The following is an 18,933-nucleotide window of genomic DNA, read 5'->3' on the forward strand; positions in this document are numbered from 1 at the left end:
GTGACTAGCACACATGCTAGGTAGAAGGCAATATAGAAAAGGGGGGAGAAACAGGGCTGAGATTATTAGGGAGAACAATGTGTACCGTGAGACTGTACTGTGAGACTTACGCTCCAAATGACACTGTAGCACAAGTGCAAAAACCCATTAAAAGTGAGAATTTCTTAATCGTTGATTCATTCTTTTTTCAATATTTTTTTCCCCCAGGTTTAAATCCTATCATCATCAACCAACATGATTTGTTGAAGCCTGGAGGGGGGGGGGGGGGGGGGGGGGGGGGGGGGGGGGGGGGGGGGGGGGGGGGGTCTTTCTCTGTCATAACTTGAGAGATGACGGATGAAGGCCTTGGTTAACGTTGTCACTTCTGGCTGCCCTTGCTGGCCTATGGCCCTGGGCGGCTGGTGCTCAGAGGTAAGGGTACTGGTTGAGTTTGGTGGGGCTGAGGGGGAAGCCTGTATAGGCTGGCGAGGCGATGTAGGAGTGTGGGGGAAAGAGGGGCCCAAACTGGCCCTGGTGGTGGATGGTGGGTGAGGGCAGCAGGCGGTGGTTGATGCCCATGGTCACCTGGTGGACAATGCTGCCAGGGTGGGAGATGCCGAAGGCGGGTTGTAGGACGGGCCGCTGGGCGCAGGGCGAGGCCAGGAGGTGGGCGACGGGCGCAGTGGGAGGATAGGAAAGCAGGGTGGTCTGGGGGTGAGGCCCCGAGTTGTGGGTGGGGGTGAAAGCGTGGCCGTGTACCGTGGGAGGGATGTAAGCGTGCGGCCGCCGATGCAGCCCATAATTTCCGTTCCATTCCTTGTGGCAGGAGCTGTATTGCTGGACCTGAGGCTGGCCAAGGAGAGGGAAAAACCTTTACACACCACTACAAACTAAGTCGCTCTAGATAAGAGCATTTGCTAAAATACTCAAATGTAAACAAAGTCAAATTACATGTAGAATTAGATTTGAATGACTTAACCAAAACCTGGAAGAGGGAGGGGGACTGACCTGGCCGAAGCCCAGGGGCTGCTGCTGGAATGTGGTCATCTTCTGTTGCTGCCGGGGCTTGTGGTGGTTCAGTCGTCCAGGGGCACAGCGCCTTTTGGACTGGCATGAGGATTCGAAGACTGCAAGAGAAACAATTAAGGTCTCTCAGATTGAGAAAAGATGTGTCTTTCAAAATGACAGGGTAACAAGACCAATAAGGACCCACAGGAAACAAGAGCATGCCTTGCTAAAACAAACAGACAGACAGAGAGCGAGAGCTAGAGACGCACTTTGGCTGATAGAAAGGCTCTTTGTACTAAGCTAACATATGGAATTGATTTCAGATAGTCATACCAAGGATCATTTAGCAACTAGATTTGGAATTTTAGGGCCCCTTTAGGTATATCAAAAAATATATATAAAACAATTATTTGATGAAACACTGAATTTGGCCTTAATGCTATTATGTACATGTTGGTGAGATTCTCACCTTTCCATAGAGGGGTCATACCGTAGGCAAAACCTTTCGGACACTACATAGGTTTTTGTAAGAAGAAAGATTTTTGGGATGTCTCATGGTCTGACAAACACCACTGTAGCTCTGTCACCTTTCACTGCAGATGTGGAAGGCCGATATGGTGGATTGAGACGTAGCCCATTCAAAAATACCTGGTCAAGTTTAAGAGCGTTGGGTCAGTAACCAGAAGGTCGCTGGTTTGAATCCTGAGCTGGCAAGGTGGAAAAATATGCAGTTCTGCCCTTGAGCAAGGCAGTGAACCCCCAACAACTGTTCCCCGGGCACCGATGTTGTGGAAAGTCGATTAAAGCAGCACCCCCGCACCGCTCTGGTTCAGAGGGGTTGGGTTAAATGTCGAAGACGTTTTACAACCGACTAGGCGTCCCTTCATTTCAGGATTAATATGCCACTTACAAATGTTGGCACTAATATATGTCCCATTTCAGATCCAATCCCATTTAGTGGACAGTCCTTTGCTCTGTGTATAGCTAGGTTACCTTCAGTATAAATCACAAGTTACAGTACACATCCCATAGCCTGATTTGCAGTGCATATAAAAGCCTGTACACCTCAAAAGCAAACCTACATGATGCGCTGTAAATGAACATTCAAGAACATCTGACAGTGCAGATGGACAGTTGAGGTTAATCATGTCTGGATTGTAGCATTGCCACAGTGTTTTATGGTTGCGATAATGCTCACAACATGAATTAGCTGGTCTAACTCAAGAGTCTCCCAAATTACCTTCTTTAGCATCTAAAACACATGAAAACACACCAAGATGAACTGGGGAAGAAATAGATATCCCATGAGAATCGGCGAAAAAGAGGAACAGCAGATCAAATCAGAAGTGTTCACTCAGCAGCAACTAGCTATCAGCACAGCCACTGAGACAGGCTTCCCAGTGCAAGTTACCCATGTTCACCTGTGATAGCCTCTCTGACCAACTAAGGAGTGGTAGCTGCCTGCCACGCCCATGTGACCTGCAAGGCAGACATCAGCACAGGTGACAGACTCTCCCTAATTTCCTCAGACTGACACACATCATTCAGACATCAACAGGCTCACAAAGCACCCTCTTTCCTACAGAGACCACTTCCAACCAGGCCTGTATGTTATACAAAACTGAAACAAAAGATTACAATGTATAGGCCTATTCTTACTGTTAATACTAAACCAATTTTGACATGTAATGTTGTGAATACAAACTGACCCGTTCGGTCTGTGTGCAGGTCCATGTTGTTGTTGTTCAGCACCACCTTCAAAGGTGGCACCACCATGGTTCTCACAGGGGGATTTCTGGGCTCCTTCTGGGGGGCCATGCCACTCGTCCTCATGCTCAGAGATTGATGGCTGTGGTTGCCTAGGTAGCGGCTCTCCAGGTAGGGGCTCTGGCTCCGGCTGGAGTCCGAGGCAGGGGAACCATCTACCGTCTCGCAGCCACTCTCATGACCATCATCCTCAGACATGCTGAAAACAGACAAAAGCTATCACTAACAGAACTAAATGTCCATGTTTGCTACTGATGATCCAGACTGTGGCCGCTCACGCAAGTTTTAAAAAGTTGTTAACGTTTAAACATGCAGTTAGGCAGTACCTGTTGGGCCTCTTACAGGGGGACGGGCTGGACTGCACCGAGGCAGAGGAGCTGGTGCTCAGGGTGCTGTCTGGGCTGCTGAGGGAACACACCCGCTCCATGTTCAGAGAGCTCTTACACGCCTCGCAGTCAGGGCTGCCTTTGAACCTGCAAGAGGAACCCTCCTCTCCGTCCGTGTCACTGCTGATGACGCTGATGGTGGGGCTGGGCAGGTCGTCGATGACCACAGACTCTCGCTGCTGGTGGGACATGTCTATCCTCTCATCCTCCACTGCCTTACAGCAGCTCACCTCCTCCTCATGTCGTCTTTCCTGCTGAACCTCCACCTCAGGCCTCTCCCCACGGGAACCATCTCCTCCTCCTCCTGTGTGACTAACACGGTCGGCCATCTTTGGAGAGCGGCACATTGAGGTTTGGATGTTGCCATTGTTGTGGGAGTAGTGCATGCTGCTAATATGAAGTAAAAGTAGTGAAGTTGTTCGTCAGTACATTTTAACACTATTGTTTATGTAAGAACAACATTATCTGCGATTTGGTAGAACATTCACTTAAAGGGATACCTCAGGATTTTGGCAATGAGGCTCTATCTACGTCCTCAGAGTCAAATAATCTTGTGGATACCATTGTCTCTGCATGTGGTTTGAAGGAAGTTGCTAACTTAGCGTTAGCAGATACCCATAGACTTAGTCATTGCACTAACGCAAGTTACCAATTGCACAATGAATGGAAGTTAGTTAGAAACTACCACCAACTTCCTTCATACTGAACAGGCATAACAATGGTATCCATAAGTTCAGCTGAAGTAAATAAAGGGCATCCTTGCCAAAATCCCGAAGTATCCCTTTAAAGCTGCAATATGTAACTTTATGGGCGACCCAACCAAATTCACATAGAAATGTGAGTTAAGCGCTGTCATGCTCAGTGAAAGTAAGTCTAAGAAGCAGTAGATCTGCTCGAAATGCGCTATTTCTATGCTTCCGTTAAGTTTTGTTTTGCGTCTTTTACTCTTGGTTTTGTACACCAGCTTCAAAACAGCTGAAAACAATCATTTTTGGTTATATATTTTACAGTGTTTTAGATGGTACAATGACCTACACACTATACTTGCTTATTTTGTCACAAAATGAAATTAGGCCAACTAATACATTTTTTGCAACCAGGAAACGACAGAGCGATTTCTGCAAAGTGCACCTTTAACTACCAGGTGACAAATAAACTGAGTAGGTTTTGATTTGAGTAAAATCTATAATTTATCAAACCAGGCACAAAAAACTCAGGTTAATTCAACAGCATTGATTTGCCATAGACCCTGTACGTGACTGGAGCGTGGAGGAGAAACATTGGGCAGACATAGTGCTTCTCACCGGCTCTGACTGGGCCGGTTCCTATTGTTGGCGTGCGGCTGTGGCCACACCACGTGTGCAATGCCAATGTTGATTGGTTGTGGACCAGACATGGCCATTTGGTTGGTTAGAAGAGGCTGCATCATGTTGCTGTAATGGTTGCTGTGTTGCCGAACGTTCCTTTAAAAAAGGCAAAACATGATACAAGTTTTATCTCCACAATGTGAAGGGGCCAGTGAAGTACGTGTTAAAAAGTAACTTCTCTTGTGAACCAACTGACCCCCAGTCACTGAGCCTCTGTGGGCCACCCGCAGTATCAGAAGCCATAGTGGTGGGAGGGGGAGCCACTTGCTGCCAGGCTGGTATTAGGATCTGCTGGTTTCTACTTGACCACGGTTGCTGCAAAGGACAAAGACAGAAATCATTAGTGGACCATAAACCTTTAAGACTAAGTGAGGGAAACACCAAACCCCTGAAATAGCCTAACTTGAATATGACCTCTTTGACCAGTGTGGAGACAAGCATCGGACTCCTGTATTGTATACAAGTGTCACTAATGTGAGCCAGTGTCTCACCTGTGCTATGACTCCGGGTCGCATGTGTAAAGGCTGTATGGGAGGGGCTTGGGTCACCATCGGTATTGTGTTTTCCATCCTAACTGTATATCCTGGCTGGTTTGGATTACCTTAAAAACGTAAGCACACTAGCATAAGATCGGAGAATGGTCACTGTAAACCCAGCAATGACTTTGTATCTTTCATGAAATTACTAGGCGCTAATTTGAAAAGCTCTTCACCTTGTATGGCTGGGGGGCAGAGGATGAGGGCTGGCTGAAAGGAGTCATTACATCCAAACTGACTGGTTCCTGTCTGCAGCATCCCAGGATGCATCACAGAGGGAGCAGATTGCGTCAAAGCCTGTATAGAGGTGGGAGAGATTATTTTCATTATTTTAAAACATTGGTGACCAACTTTTTATTTTGTCATTTATTTTTCAGAGGGGAGTAACAGGTACAAAAACAATCAAATAAATGCATTAAAAATACATCCAACTCAGACATGGATTGTGTATGTGAATGGCAAGACAAAAGATTTAAGTTCCTTTGAACGGGGTATGGTAGTAGGTGCCAGGCACACCAGTTTGTCAAGAGCTGCAACGTGACTGGGTTTTTCACACTTAACAGTTTCCGGTGTGTATAAACAATGCTCCATCACCCAAAGGACATACAGCCAACTTAACAACTGTAGGAAGCATTGGAGTCAACATGGGACAGCCTCCCTGTGGAACACTTTCGACGAATTGAGGCTCTTCCGAGGGCAAAAGGGTGTGGATGCAACTCAATATGAGGAACGTTTTCTTAATGTTTCATACACTCAGTGTATATGGAAGTAGTTTAGTGCCTAAAAATCTGTTACAATACAACGCGTTTCTATGGGCTAATAGCAGTATGGCCAAAGTCAATGTTCCATAAAATATTTTTTTAATACCTAAAGGGGTCCTAAAATTCAAAATCAAATAGTTAATTGATCCTTGGGATGAACATGTTAAAACAATTCCATATGTTATCTTAATTGATTTGAGCGTTCTATTAAAGTTTTTGGCAAAGTTTTTAATCTAAAGAAGTGACTATATCTACTCCCAAATATTTCAAATGGGAAACGATTGGGATTCCATAAGTAGTCCTCCATCGGGCTCTTGAGGCAGTATGAGATGAAGTGATCAGTAGATTTGAGAGAAATGTATATTATTTCCTTCGGTTGAGGAATTGCCCGTGCCAGATTTTCCATGGATAATAAGAATAGCAGAGGCAAAATTGGATCGCCTTGTCTGCTGCTTCTAGGTATTCTGAACAGAGCAGATATTGCCTGTTATAACTATGACTGAGGAATTGGCATATAGTATTCTAAATAATATTCATGAAATTGGAGTCACTTCCCATATGTTCCAAGACAGACCAGAGATATGACCACTCTAGTCTATCAAAAGCTGTTTCCTGAATGGAGAGATCATACAGCCCAAGGAGCTGTTGTTTCTCATGAAGCATATAAGATATGTAATAGTCGACAGAGGTGTAGTCGACAGAGCATAAAGGCTTTAACAAACCCACTTTGTTCCGTGTGGATCCATTTGGGTAAGTCTCGGGACGACAACATTTTGAAATGTTGGGGGCATCCTTAAAATGTTGTAATAAAAAGTGAAATTGCTGTGTTCACATCTCTCCCAAATTAACCTTTGAATGGTGTACATTTCTTTATAGAAGCAGGAGAATCTTTGATTAATTTGGGTTCTGATAGTAATTCCCATTTCAGATTCAATAGTTGCTCTATCAGTCAATTGATAACTACTGCATAGCTTTTTGGCCAGTAAAGATTGGGACGATTACCACGGAAGTAGTGGTTGAGTTTTACTCGATGTATGGCAAATTCTGCTCTCGATCTTATCAATAAATTGGAAATAGTAATAGCTACCTGGTCCAAAAAGATTCATTCAACCCAGATGCAAATGCAGTTGCATTCTTTTTTATAAAACCTTTCGTGGCATTTTAGGACATTCTGAAATGTTAAGTTGGCAGTAGTAAGCGTGGTGGTCTTACTCGTATGTCTAATTTACATTTTCTTGATGAAAGAAAATAGGTGTAGATAGTATGACATCGATTAGTGAGAATGACTTATGCATGTTCGAGTAGAAAGTGTACTGTTTTGCTTCAGGATTACCAGGCATCAATGAGGTTGTAATCAGAGTATATGCTAGAGAGCCTTGGTTGCATGTGGATTGGACTTTGGAGTTGGTCTTATTAGATTTGTCACGCATGTCCAAAATGGCATTCATGTCTGTCCCAATACCCAGATGGAATTCAGTTAATTCTAACAATACGCTGTTCAGAGAATCAAAAAACGTAGGATCATACAAATTTGTAATAAAGGCTATTTTTCTTTCCATTATGGATACAATTAAAGAAAGTGATTCTGCCTTCTTGGTCTTTGCCATTACTCAATAATGGTAATTGCGTTACTAATGTATCATTATAATTAAACCTTTAGTTTTACTTGGGGCAGATGAAAAAGCAGCGAGTTTGAAAATGGTTCTCTATTCTCTTTTTGGAGCAGGTGTGTTTCTTGGAGCGTTGCTATAATAAAATGGTTTCTTGCTAGGATATCAAGACAGCTGAAAAGTTTAATAGGTGAGTTTAGGCTTTTCAAATAACAAGAGAATAGCTAGCCTTGCCATCGTTTTTCAGCATTTACTTCAGACAATGAATAGCGAGAGCTAGCAGTGCCATTAAAATTATGTAAATATTATGCAATGGCCTTAATATTTCTGTAGGTGGAAACATTGGTCCAGTAAGAAGTTTATGTACCACAGCCATAAATGTAACATCATAGATTTCCAGTGTTCATTAATGCAGACAATATGTGAAGCTTCTTGTGATTGTGCTTAACCTGTTTGGGGTAGGGGGCAGCATTTTCACTTTTGGATAAATAGCGTGCCTAAACTGAACTGCATCCTATTCTGTCCCAGAACCTAATATATGCATATTATTATTAGTATTGGATAGAAAACACTCTGAAGTTTCTAAATCGTCCTGCCTAGGTTAATAGATTACCTGAGAGCGAACTGATCCCATCTTACTGAAGGCCATCGGCAGTCCAGCTGAGTTGGTTGAGGGTCTGGGGAACAGGGCTTTGTTGCGGTTGAGTGTGTTGTACGTGTTGGGCCGTGATTGACAGGCATCCATGATTTGGAAACATGATTGAACACTGGAGAGAAGAAAGAGAACGTGTGAGATGAAGAATCAAGCAGAGGGTATTCAAGATGAAACATTGTGGCCTACTTCCTACCTCTGATCTGTGACCATCTGTAATCATAGTTTGTAGTGCACCACTTCTTTGTAGTGGATGTAAGAGCTTTTGTTGGTTAGACTTACTGATTGCTGTGGGGGAAGTCGAGGAGGTGCTGCATGGTGACAAAGGGATGGTTGAGGGCATCGGAGGGAGCAATCCTCTTCTCAGCATCAATTAGCAACATGGTCTTCAGCAGGCCCACATACTCCCTCCGGTCGGCCTTCTCCGCCAACGAGTCACTGCCCTTCATGTTCAGCACCAGATTCACCTGAGGCGGCAGGACAAAATCAACATCTAGCTACTCTATTAAAATCCACTGGTGTTCACTACAGTGTCATATGATAGTTTTCATGAATAATTTACTTGTATGCAATTTCGTACTTTGCTTAAATGTGTTACATCGTTTAAAGTTCTGTACTCACATGTGCCATGTCATCTAGACTGCTAAAGATGTACTTCCTGGCCTCTTTGGATTTCATCCCAGTCTCAGTTTCATGTTCCCCTGTCAGCTACAGAAACAGGAAATGGGAGTCTTCAAAATTCAGACATGCATTCTCTAGAATTCTGCCTAGCGTACTCAGAACTGGGTGTGCTTATGGTATATGATGTCAATGTTCAGTAGTCACACAGTGTCAGTGCGCGTTACCTTCAGTCTCCAGGGAGCATAAGGCGAGTCAGACTCTTTGCAGAAGAAGCGGGGAGTCTTGGTCCCCACGTTCAGCAGTTGCTCCCCTGGCAACCCTTGTGTCTGAGATATGTAGCGAATCTGTGGAGGAGACAAAGAGGAAGAAAATATTGTGATTACAACATTAACATAATTATCTTGCGTGTCAGACCTACTCCTATATATTTACAAAAGAATTAGCAACATTAAGTCATTTCCATTAGTCATGACTAGAATACAGTATATACAGTGTACATATAAAGTGGGTGAAACAGTATAATAATGTTTACAAAGTGACCAGTGTTCAATGACTATGTACAATGGCAACAGTCGAAGTTGCAGGGTAGAGTACTGGGTGGTAGCCGGCTAGAACAGTGACTAAGGTTTAGGGCAGGGTACTGGGCGGAGGTAGGCTAGTGGTGACTAACAGTCTGATGGCCTGGAGATAGAAGCCTTTTCTCAGTCTCTCGGTCCCAGCTTTGATGCACCTGTACGGTCTCTGAATTCTAGATGGTAGCGGGGTGAACAAGCTGTGGCTCGGGTGGCTGAGGTCCTTGATATGTTGACTGAGCGCCACTTAAAATACACAGGCCTACTTGTGCTCCAAATTTGCCATGGCAACCTTAATACAAAAACATGTTGCTTATCTGGTAAGTTGGTGATTTTATTATTTCTTATTCAAACAATTTCATTGCTGCCCATGAGATCATTACTCAAAATTTTTCAAACAGCAATAGACCTGACTTTGATGTTTTGACACTTGATCTGCCATGGGAGCAGTGACACCGACAGCATGACAGATATAGCTAGCATCTGTTAGCATCTGTCCCTGACCGTAAAGCCAGTAAGACTTTTTTCTCACAAAGGGTACATCATAGCTACCCTCTCCCAGTCAAAGCACTGTGCCTTAAAGCGGCTACAAGTACAAGACTAGGCATGAGTTAGGCCATGAGACAGGGCTCTTTTTCTCACTGTGCAAAGCCGCTGTTCCAGCGCTTGACAACAGATAGTAGACCAGTGAGTTTCACTGGCTTTGTTAATGGCTTGATGATTTGGATGTTATAGAGACTCAATCAGGTTACCACAACCCTGCATAAACACAGTGAGAGCAATGAAGTGATGGTGCAGCGGTCAGGGGGCTTCTGATCAGCAAAGCACTACTGCTTGGTCGCTGTCCAAATGACCACTAGACACAAAAATTACAAACCCCACAGTACACAGAGCATTCCCATGGTCTGGCCTTTAAGCTGAGGGACATGGCCCAGACAATTGCATTAATAGGCTTTAAAATCAAACGAAAAGTGGATGCCTTAACCATCCTCGCATTCAGAATCAAAATCCACCAGCACACAGGCATCAGGGACTGTTATCCTACTCCACTGATCGGTCGGTCTTCACTGAGCTGTCAGTTCTGCTAGTGTTGTTCTCTTCCCTTGACAGTCTGATAGCTTTGGAGATGATAGACCACACACACCGCACCGAATGTTGATCTGTCGATTATCTGGCATTCATTGGACATTCGTTCGCTTGCTGAGTGGTCTGTTTTGGGGACCGTCGGCGATAGCACCTGACTGACATTTGCTAGCGTTTGTACATGTGGAATCAGTTTCCCCGTCGGTAAAGACATCTCTCTAAAGAGCACGAGCAGGGTGCTGAAAGGCCAGCCAACAAGAACAACAAATATATACTTTTCCCGGTGACATCGACCCCCTTGCAGCTTACTAAATGAGACAGTCACATAGCTAGCTACCATCCCATAGTGTAGCCTAAGTGCACACAAACTTCTTCCAAGCTAGCCAGCTGGCCACTGTAGCTAGTATTGAAATTATAATTAAAACAAGTAATTTGTTTCAATGAATCAGCTGCCTGTGTTAGTTGCTGAGAGTTTGTGCAGTGTCTGTGACTAGCTAGCCAGCCATGTTGTGCTAGCTAGTGAATTACATAACCGTTTAGCTAATGTGGCTATGGGCTGGCAGGTGATTCTCATGAAACCAGTTAACCATGGCAGTAACAAATTGAGTTAGAAAACCATGAGGCATCTGCAACAATCAACTATCATTCAGAAGACTAAAATGAGTAGTTTATGGCACAGTGTCTTAGTTTAAATACATTTGCCTAAATGTTGTACACTTTCACCCAAAATTCTCATTACCGAAATACGTCCCAATTAAATTCTCTGGTCATTTTAAAACATTTTACTTAAAAAAAACTACATTATGTGAATAAAACTAAATATGTTGCTGTAGTTTGTCCATAAATCATATAAAAAGGAACAAAAATATAAATGCAACAATTTAAAGATTTTACTGAGTTACAGTTTAGAAATCATTCAATTGAAATTAATGCATTAGGCCCTAAATCTTTGGATTTCACATGACTGGATGGGCCTGGGAAGGCATAGGCCCATCCACTGAGGAGCCAGACCCAGCCAATCGGAATTTGTTTTTCCCCACAAAAAGGGCTTTATTACAGGCAGAAATACTCCTCAGGTGATCCCGCAGGTGAAGTCGGATGTGGAGGTCCTGGGCTGGCGTGGTTACACGGGGTCTGCGGTTGTGAGGCCGGTTGGATGTACTGCCAAATTCTAAAACAACATTGGAGGTGGACTATGGTAAAGAAATAAACACAATTATCTGTCAATAGCTCCATTGGACATTCCTGCAGTCAGCATGCCAATTGCACGCTCCCTCAAAACTTGACTCATCTGTGGCATTGTGTGACAAATCTGCACATTTTAGAGTGGCCTTTATTTGTCCCCAGCACAAGGTGCACCTGTGTAATGATCATGCTGTTCAATCAGCTTCATGACATGCCACACCTGTCAGGCAGATGGATTATCTTGGAGAAATGCTCACTAACAGGGATGTAAACAAATGCGTTTTTTTGTTGTTGTTGAGAAATAAGCTTTTTGTGCGTATGACCCCAAACCGGTCCAAATGTAACATGCGGTCAGAAAAACGATTTTGAACGTTACAAAATCTTTTGTGACAACTGATGCTTCCTTTGTAATGGTGTTGACAGTCATTGATCTAAAAGTCATTTGACACGCCGAACGATCCCAGGCATTATCAGTTGCTTAGTCAAACTGCGCACTGTGCCCAGCTTCACGCACTGACCAATGCGAGATAGGCGGCCTATTTATAATCTTGCGCACCATCAGCATTCAAACTCTAAAATGGCTTGTGTGATATTAGGTTGTCACTCAACTATAAAACCTATGTAATTTGCTAGGTTATGGTCATCTATGCGCTGTTGAAAATTGTGTTTTACAGTAATAAAAGTAAGCTAACGGAGACTCCTCATCTGGCTATACAATTGATTTTATAGTTTTGCTTTAAAACAGGTTTATATGGTCATTTTTAGATATACAGGGTAAAGTTGATAATTTCATAATCACTTTTGTTAGGAGCAAGTGGAAAATAGCCGAAGCAAGTGGAAATAGCCGAAGCATGGCCGAAGCAAGTGGAAAATAGATCACTCCGTAAAAACTTCCAAACGGTCAAAACCATTAGATTTTGAGATGGGGGTGAAATCCAAAGTTGTGCTGTATATGCATTGGCTAGGTCATAGCTAATTTGTAAACAATAGTGATACATAACCATCTTAAACACTTAATCTGTAAAAATGACAAATGGGTGATAATGTCAAACTAAAACATATCATTCCTGTATTGTATCCCATCTATCTTGATATCAAATCTTCTTGAAAGGGAAAGATGCACATCCCTATTAGCTAGTTAGCCAACATTGGCAAAGCAACACACACAGGGACATGCATTGCCAAACTAAGCTTAAAAGGATTACTTCAGGATTTTTGACTTCTCCCGGATCCGGATTAATTTATGGATACCATTTTTATGTCTCTGTGTGCAGTTTTAATGAAGTTGCTAACTAGCGTTAGCACAATGACTGGAAGTATATGGTAACTGCTAGCATGCTAGTAGATACAAGAGACTTCAAGTCATTGCACAAATGCTAGCTAGCATTGGCTCACAAAACTACCTCCAACTTCTTTCATACTGATATCCATGAGCTCACTGGACTCTAGGTAAGTAGAGGGGTTAAATCCCAAAGTGGCAACGCTACTTTTTACAGACCACGTGGCTCAAGTATTTGAACATGGCTGACAGCTTCAAGGTTGGTGCTAAGTACTCTCAGCAGGCAAACATTTGACAATCCTAACAGTGTGTCTGAGCATATAATCCTTAAATCTATTGACAAACATGTACATCAATCTAAGTAACATAATAATACATTTTTAAAAATCCTCAAAATCTGTCAATTTAAGATAGTTTTTTTGCATGGGCTGCTGTGTCTCAAGCCACCGCATCCACCTATGTTGCCCTTCCACATCTGCGGTGAAATGTGACAGAGATACAGCTGTGTTCGTTATATCTCCTAGATATAGGACAGGCACTTCAAAACCTTATGCCTTATGATATGTTAGCTTAGTACCCCCCTCCTCACCAAACTTGTAGAGGTTATTAAGCAGGTACTTTTATTTACCTGGTCATATTCCAGTGCTCCTGGGTAGAGGGGCCAGCCCAGGAAGAGCTCAGCGATGACACAGCCCAGGGACCACATGTCGATGGCCTCACAGAACGGCAGGCCCAGGATGATCTCTGGAGCCCTGTATACAAGGAAGACAAACAGGACAGAGGTTAGCGGGGAGCAGTTTCAACAACCATTCTGAGACCAGAACACACAGCAGGCTTTCGATTTGTTTTAAATCAGGGGGCAGGAAACTCAAGATATTATCTAACATGATTTATTGTGGGGCCTCATGTATGACGTCACACAAACAGAATTCAGTATGTGAATTTGTTCTTCAAATATTGGGATTGAGAACACACTGGTTACAATGACACTTGTGGACTTTGATGGCCATTAAGCAATTTTGCAGGCATTACTGCGTTCCACTTCCTTTAAAAGGAATGGCCAATCAGTTACCAGTTTAAAACCAAGGCTATGCAACGTGGCAGCCTTGACAACAGAGAGGAAACATCCGTTGCCTAGCGATGGTCGGACACAACACCCTAATGAAACCATTATAGAGTGACACTGTCGTCACTCGGTTTAACACGTTTCACCTCCCAGCCAAATGACCACCTGCTGACAGGAAATCTCTGTCTGCGGATAAATGCTGAAAACAAATTCAGCAAGGGAAGGCATGACAAAAGAATGACTAGAGAAGTGCAAAATGAGCACACACCCAGCTCACAGCCTAAGTATAAGACAACACAGAGGCAGATGTGTACTCTATATCCAGCCATGGACCACACTGGCAACAGCTGAGGAGATCATGTACACCCACAGGGGGACTGCTGCTCAACGTTAGCCTCCTCAGGCACCATTGTGTGAAGAGATAACACATACTTCCCGATAGCTGAGGTTTTGCAGCAACGCCTGTTAAAGAGGACTGTCTAAAAGGAACATAAGTACAGTTCATGTTTTTCGACCATGGGTTGAAACAAGAAGCAACAATTAACAACTTCCTGTTAGAGCAGGAAGTTAAAGGAAAGGAGAGGAAACTGACAAACTCAATATCAACTTAATTTCAGTGTTTGTCTTAATGTGGAAATTAAGTCAGTGTTACCCAGAGAAGAGACAGACTTCTCCATTCTTTTAATGTTCTGTAAAAAGGGGAAGGGTGGAGGGAAAATCACTCCTGTACATAGTGTGCTTACTGCCAAGTTCAGACGAGTCTATTACAAAATGTTCTATTACGCCAACGCCTAAATCACAACAGCATTAACTAATATTGCCTAGATATCATGCGAGAAATTAGATTCGTCCAGGTTTGAGCAGGATGTTAATGTGCTAATGGTGGGTAGCCCCAGTCAGTCTCCAGAGAACATGCTTCCTTGGGTACTGTCACAGATAGAACCAATGTATAAATCTGAAGCATCTAGTTGGCATTTCCACTCACCACCAAATATGGTGATGAGAGGAAGCCTAGTGGCCGGCAGTAGGAGAAGACTGAGCGCGATGGATTTCAGACGACATTCAGCAAATTCTCTCATCGATTAAACATTTGATCTCAATACAGTTCCATTCCCAAAACTGCAATCTGTTACGATCAGAGTGGACTAAATAGACTACCAGTTGCCAAAGTAAAAAAGAAAAATGCCATTGTTCAGGAGTGCAAGGGCGATTTAAGTTATTGCACACGTGCACTTCACAGAGTAGGCGTTCCCTAACGGAAATATGTGCTAGAACGCGTCAATAGGATCTCGCTACCTTGTGCCTGGCTCTGCCAACCTCCTTGCTTGTTCTGCCCATCCATTAAATTTGCTCCCATTGGAAACGACAGGCTGTGGTCCATCTTGGGTTAGTTATAAAAAAATCTTTGCTACTGTGACACTCATGTATCTGACCACCAGGTCAACCAGGCCTGAGGGTCAGCCTGCCTGTGGGCCAGGAGAACTCTGAAAAATGCAGCTGTTCTGGGGGAAACAAGTGTCTTCCACAGGCCCAGGAGCAGAATATTTCTAACCATAGTCCTAACGAACCATCTACTGAAATAAACACTACACGTGTCAGGGGAATGGAGATTAGGGGGGAGCTGTGAGGGGGTTTCTCAACCTCCGTCTTCACCTGCACCCAGCTGTGCTGACAATCTGAGTGACATTAGCCCTCCCATCCCTACAGCATGCTGCTCTCCTGCCATTGTTCTCAAACAATACTCATTGGGTGACTAGCTAGTGATCTCCACAGCGGATCATCACTGCCATGTGTTCTTCGGAAAACCTTGGGAACTGGAGAAAGCTTAAAATATGGTACATCAACCATCCATTGAGATGCCTTAACAGGGGTCATGGATTATAACCCGGGTTAGCCCATTAACTAAGCAACAAAAACAAAAAGGACAGAAGCGCTCTTTGAAGCAAATACCACCCGATTGCATATCTCATCTCTTGCAGCAGAACAGGAGACTAATTTCACTGCCCTCCAAATTCACAGAAAGACCAAAATTCCCCCATACAAACGCACCAGTACCCAGAAACAGACGAGTTCACTGCTTCCAATAAATAAATAAAAAAGGAAGAAGTTGGGTATTTTGAAAAATGGCATGATCATATCTCCTCTAAGCTAGTGCATTCTTCATGGGTTGGGGCTGGAGTGTGTATGTGTGTGTGGCTGAACCTGTGTGTGCGTATACGTATTGGACTGTCTGTGTGTCTGTGTGTGTGTGTGTGTGTGTGTGTGTGTTGCTCACTCCCAGCGGGGACAGCCTACCACTCATTACTCAACTCTGGCAGTGTGATAAAGGCTGCAACCATGGCCTGCCTTTCCAGAAGCTGCCTGCACAACACACACTATATTTGATGGAGCACAGCACTTTGTGAAGCCTCCAGGGGGTAACCATTTACAGAATTAAAATAAACTGGACCGTTCACATGAGAGCTGCATTAACTGGGTAAAAACAGACCGACCTGACATAGCTAATATAACACGATGTCAACAGAGCGGTTGGAATAGCAGCACATCGGAATTTAAAATTAGAATAAACAGGGAGGGAAGATGGCTAGCTGGAAGCTTTTCAAGCCACAGAAGGGGGCATCATTTACTTTCACTCAACAGCCATTAAATATCCTCCATGCCTGATTGGGTCATTAAAGAAACAATGAGTAGTGCCTGTGCACCAGCAGATAACCACTCTCCTACTGGAGAAGACGCTAGTGATGGGGAAATATGAAAGTTAAATTTTGCAATATTACTTTTGGATGATATTATATCAATATTTGACTCTGTGTTGATTTTTTTGCTACTGTAGTGTAAGCGAGAGCTAAAATCGGCTCGGCGCCAGAACGTCAGTATTTTTCATCCTGGAGCTTGTTCTCCATCTTTTAAAATAATGAGCAAACATGTTTTCTCATGCTCGCTCATATCGCTCTGCAGCAGACATAATATAGCAAGCAATGTTTGGCACATAATTTATTTTTTTATTGTTTATAGAAATTACAAATAAATTGCATATAGGGCTGGGCGATATGGCCAAAATATTGTATTTTTTATTGTTTATAAAAATTACAAATAAATCGCATATAGGGCTGGGCGATATGGCCAAAATATTTTATGTTTTTGAATAATAAAAGTTCTACATTTGCTTTCTGAGTAGTAAGTGATCCTAGGGTGGCAACACATACATTCTAAATGATTTCATACATTCTAAATGAGTTTCTCCATTCTGATTGGTTTATACTGTTCAATTCAACTTCAACCAAAAATAATTTCCTGCATTTCCATCAATATCTGCATTTCCTGCACTCAATTTGAGATCATTTCCATACTGCCTTGATATGGGCAAAACACTTTCATGGAAATATGTTTTTTTATAATTCTAGTTATAATATAAATTACAGTGGACACTTTGAATACAGTGTTTGACATGACAAAGAATGAAAATGCCATGGATGAGTTATTGTGACAGGGTAGGAACCAAAATGATGTTCAGTGTTTCCTAGTGGACCCTATAATCTTTGGCTACATTAAATCTTTATTCACGTAGCCAATATATTCATGCTTCCCCTATTCCTCTTTGATTTAGAAGATACTGTTGCACAAACAACATGCTGATTTAAGCCTCCACCAGTACTGGTGTCAGGCTGTATTAGCTGGCTACGTTTGCTCTGACTCGGTACTTTTATTAGCTAGCCAGCTAACAAGCCATTAGCATTAGTGGCTAACACGATTTAGCTTAACTTACTAAGAAAATACAAACTAGCCGTTTGCAGATGTAAGAAACACAAACTAATATTGTAATTATAGAACGCTTGTGGATTTATATTAAGATCAAAGTGGAAACAACATTGTTGCATGTGCTGCATTGACCACGAACACTTAATGAAAGTGTCTCATGGTCAAGCAACAAATGCGCTCCTTGAGTGACAGGGGGTGGGACTAGGTCTATGTGGAAAGCATCACACTCACATATGAGAGAGCGAGAGAGAAAACGTCCATTTGTATAGTTACACACCGCATATCACATTTAACAAACTAAAAAATCAAATACCGTTTTAGTAAAAATCCAAACCAGTCCGTGCATATAGTGCATATAGTAAATACGGTATACGACCCAGCCCTAGTCGCAATACATATAGAATCGTGAGAATCGCAAAACATCTTGCAACGGCACCAAAGTATCTTATCACGAGGTCCCTGGCAAATCCCAGCCCTAATTATAATGAACTGCTGGTCTGGGGCCTGGGAGTCGGGCTGTGACCACCCATTCAAATGAAGGGCAGAACCACAAACATAACCTCAGAGCAACGCGGTTCCATTAGAAAGTCGGGGCTAAAATCAACAGAACAGAAGGAAATGGGTTTCTATTTCTAATCACGCAACGAGGAAATGCCTTGATTTATTTTTTCCTGTGTCTGACTTGTATTGGTCTGCAGATTGTGAAGATAAATACACAGCCTGGTCATCAAGCTGGAGGGGATGAGAAAGGAACTGTCATTGCACGTGACACCTGCTCCCCGTCACATCCTAATGTAAGTCGGTCTTGAGCATGAAACACACCGAGAACCTATAAATGCCGATAGATACTTATCATAGTGGGAGGCCGTTCCTGCTCTTGCTAGAACAAAAAAAAATGGTACCTGCTGAGTGCCAACCCGGTAGCAACAAACCTAACGGTTCTACTTGTAGCATTGTAATTGTAATGCTCGTCAGTGGCCAACAACTGGACTTTTTGCCAATCAGAGAGCATGAGGGAGCCAAAATAAAGGAGGGGGGGAGGACATTTTCTACGTACATCCACAGATGAGCCAGTCACACTACATATGCAATGTAGCTATGGGATGGGTAGCTAGCCAAATTCACAGACAATGCACACAAAACCAAATAAAGCTAGCAAATCACTGTAGCTAGTATTGGCATATTTAAAAATCACAATGAATTCTCTAGTTTCCCTGAAACAGGCGTGTTAGCTGCCGAGTTAATGCAGTGTCCTTAGCGATTCTATATTGTGGTAGATAGCGAATATGCTAACGTTAGCTA

At 43.1% G+C, this 18,933-nt stretch overlaps 1 protein-coding gene across 4 annotated transcripts in view; it reads right to left on the reverse strand.

Moving 5' to 3' along the window:
- Nucleotides 1-274: 274 nt before the first annotated feature.
- Nucleotides 275-18,933, reverse strand: part of LOC110498926 (homeodomain-interacting protein kinase 3) — a 41,069-nt gene continuing 22,410 nt past the window's right edge. For 3 of the 4 annotated variants that reach the window (XM_036958350.1, XM_021575654.2, XM_036958341.1), the window contains exons 3-15: nt 13,435-13,558; nt 8,912-9,031; nt 8,688-8,774; nt 8,349-8,533; nt 8,028-8,181; nt 5,220-5,340; nt 4,999-5,108; nt 4,704-4,822; nt 4,445-4,603; nt 3,081-3,530; nt 2,697-2,953; nt 988-1,106; nt 276-828 (exon numbers count right to left, since the gene is read on the reverse strand). In XM_036958350.1, coding sequence (XP_036814245.1) covers nt 406-828; nt 988-1,106; nt 2,697-2,953; nt 3,081-3,530; nt 4,445-4,603; nt 4,704-4,822; nt 4,999-5,108; nt 5,220-5,340; nt 8,028-8,181; nt 8,349-8,533; nt 8,688-8,774; nt 8,912-9,031; nt 13,435-13,558 — 2,428 coding nt within the window. In that variant the 3' untranslated portion in view covers nt 276-405. Of the gene's footprint in view, nt 829-987; nt 1,107-2,696; nt 2,954-3,080; nt 3,531-4,444; nt 4,604-4,703; nt 4,823-4,998; nt 5,109-5,219; nt 5,341-8,027; nt 8,182-8,348; nt 8,534-8,687; nt 8,775-8,911; nt 9,032-13,434; nt 13,559-18,933 lie in introns of all 4 variants that reach the window. The other variant, XM_036958353.1, reaches the window with a different exon arrangement.

The sequence above is a fragment of the Oncorhynchus mykiss genome, chromosome 2 (assembly GCF_013265735.2).
Source record: "Oncorhynchus mykiss isolate Arlee chromosome 2, USDA_OmykA_1.1, whole genome shotgun sequence".
NCBI classification, from domain to species: Eukaryota; Metazoa; Chordata; class Actinopteri; order Salmoniformes; family Salmonidae; genus Oncorhynchus; species Oncorhynchus mykiss.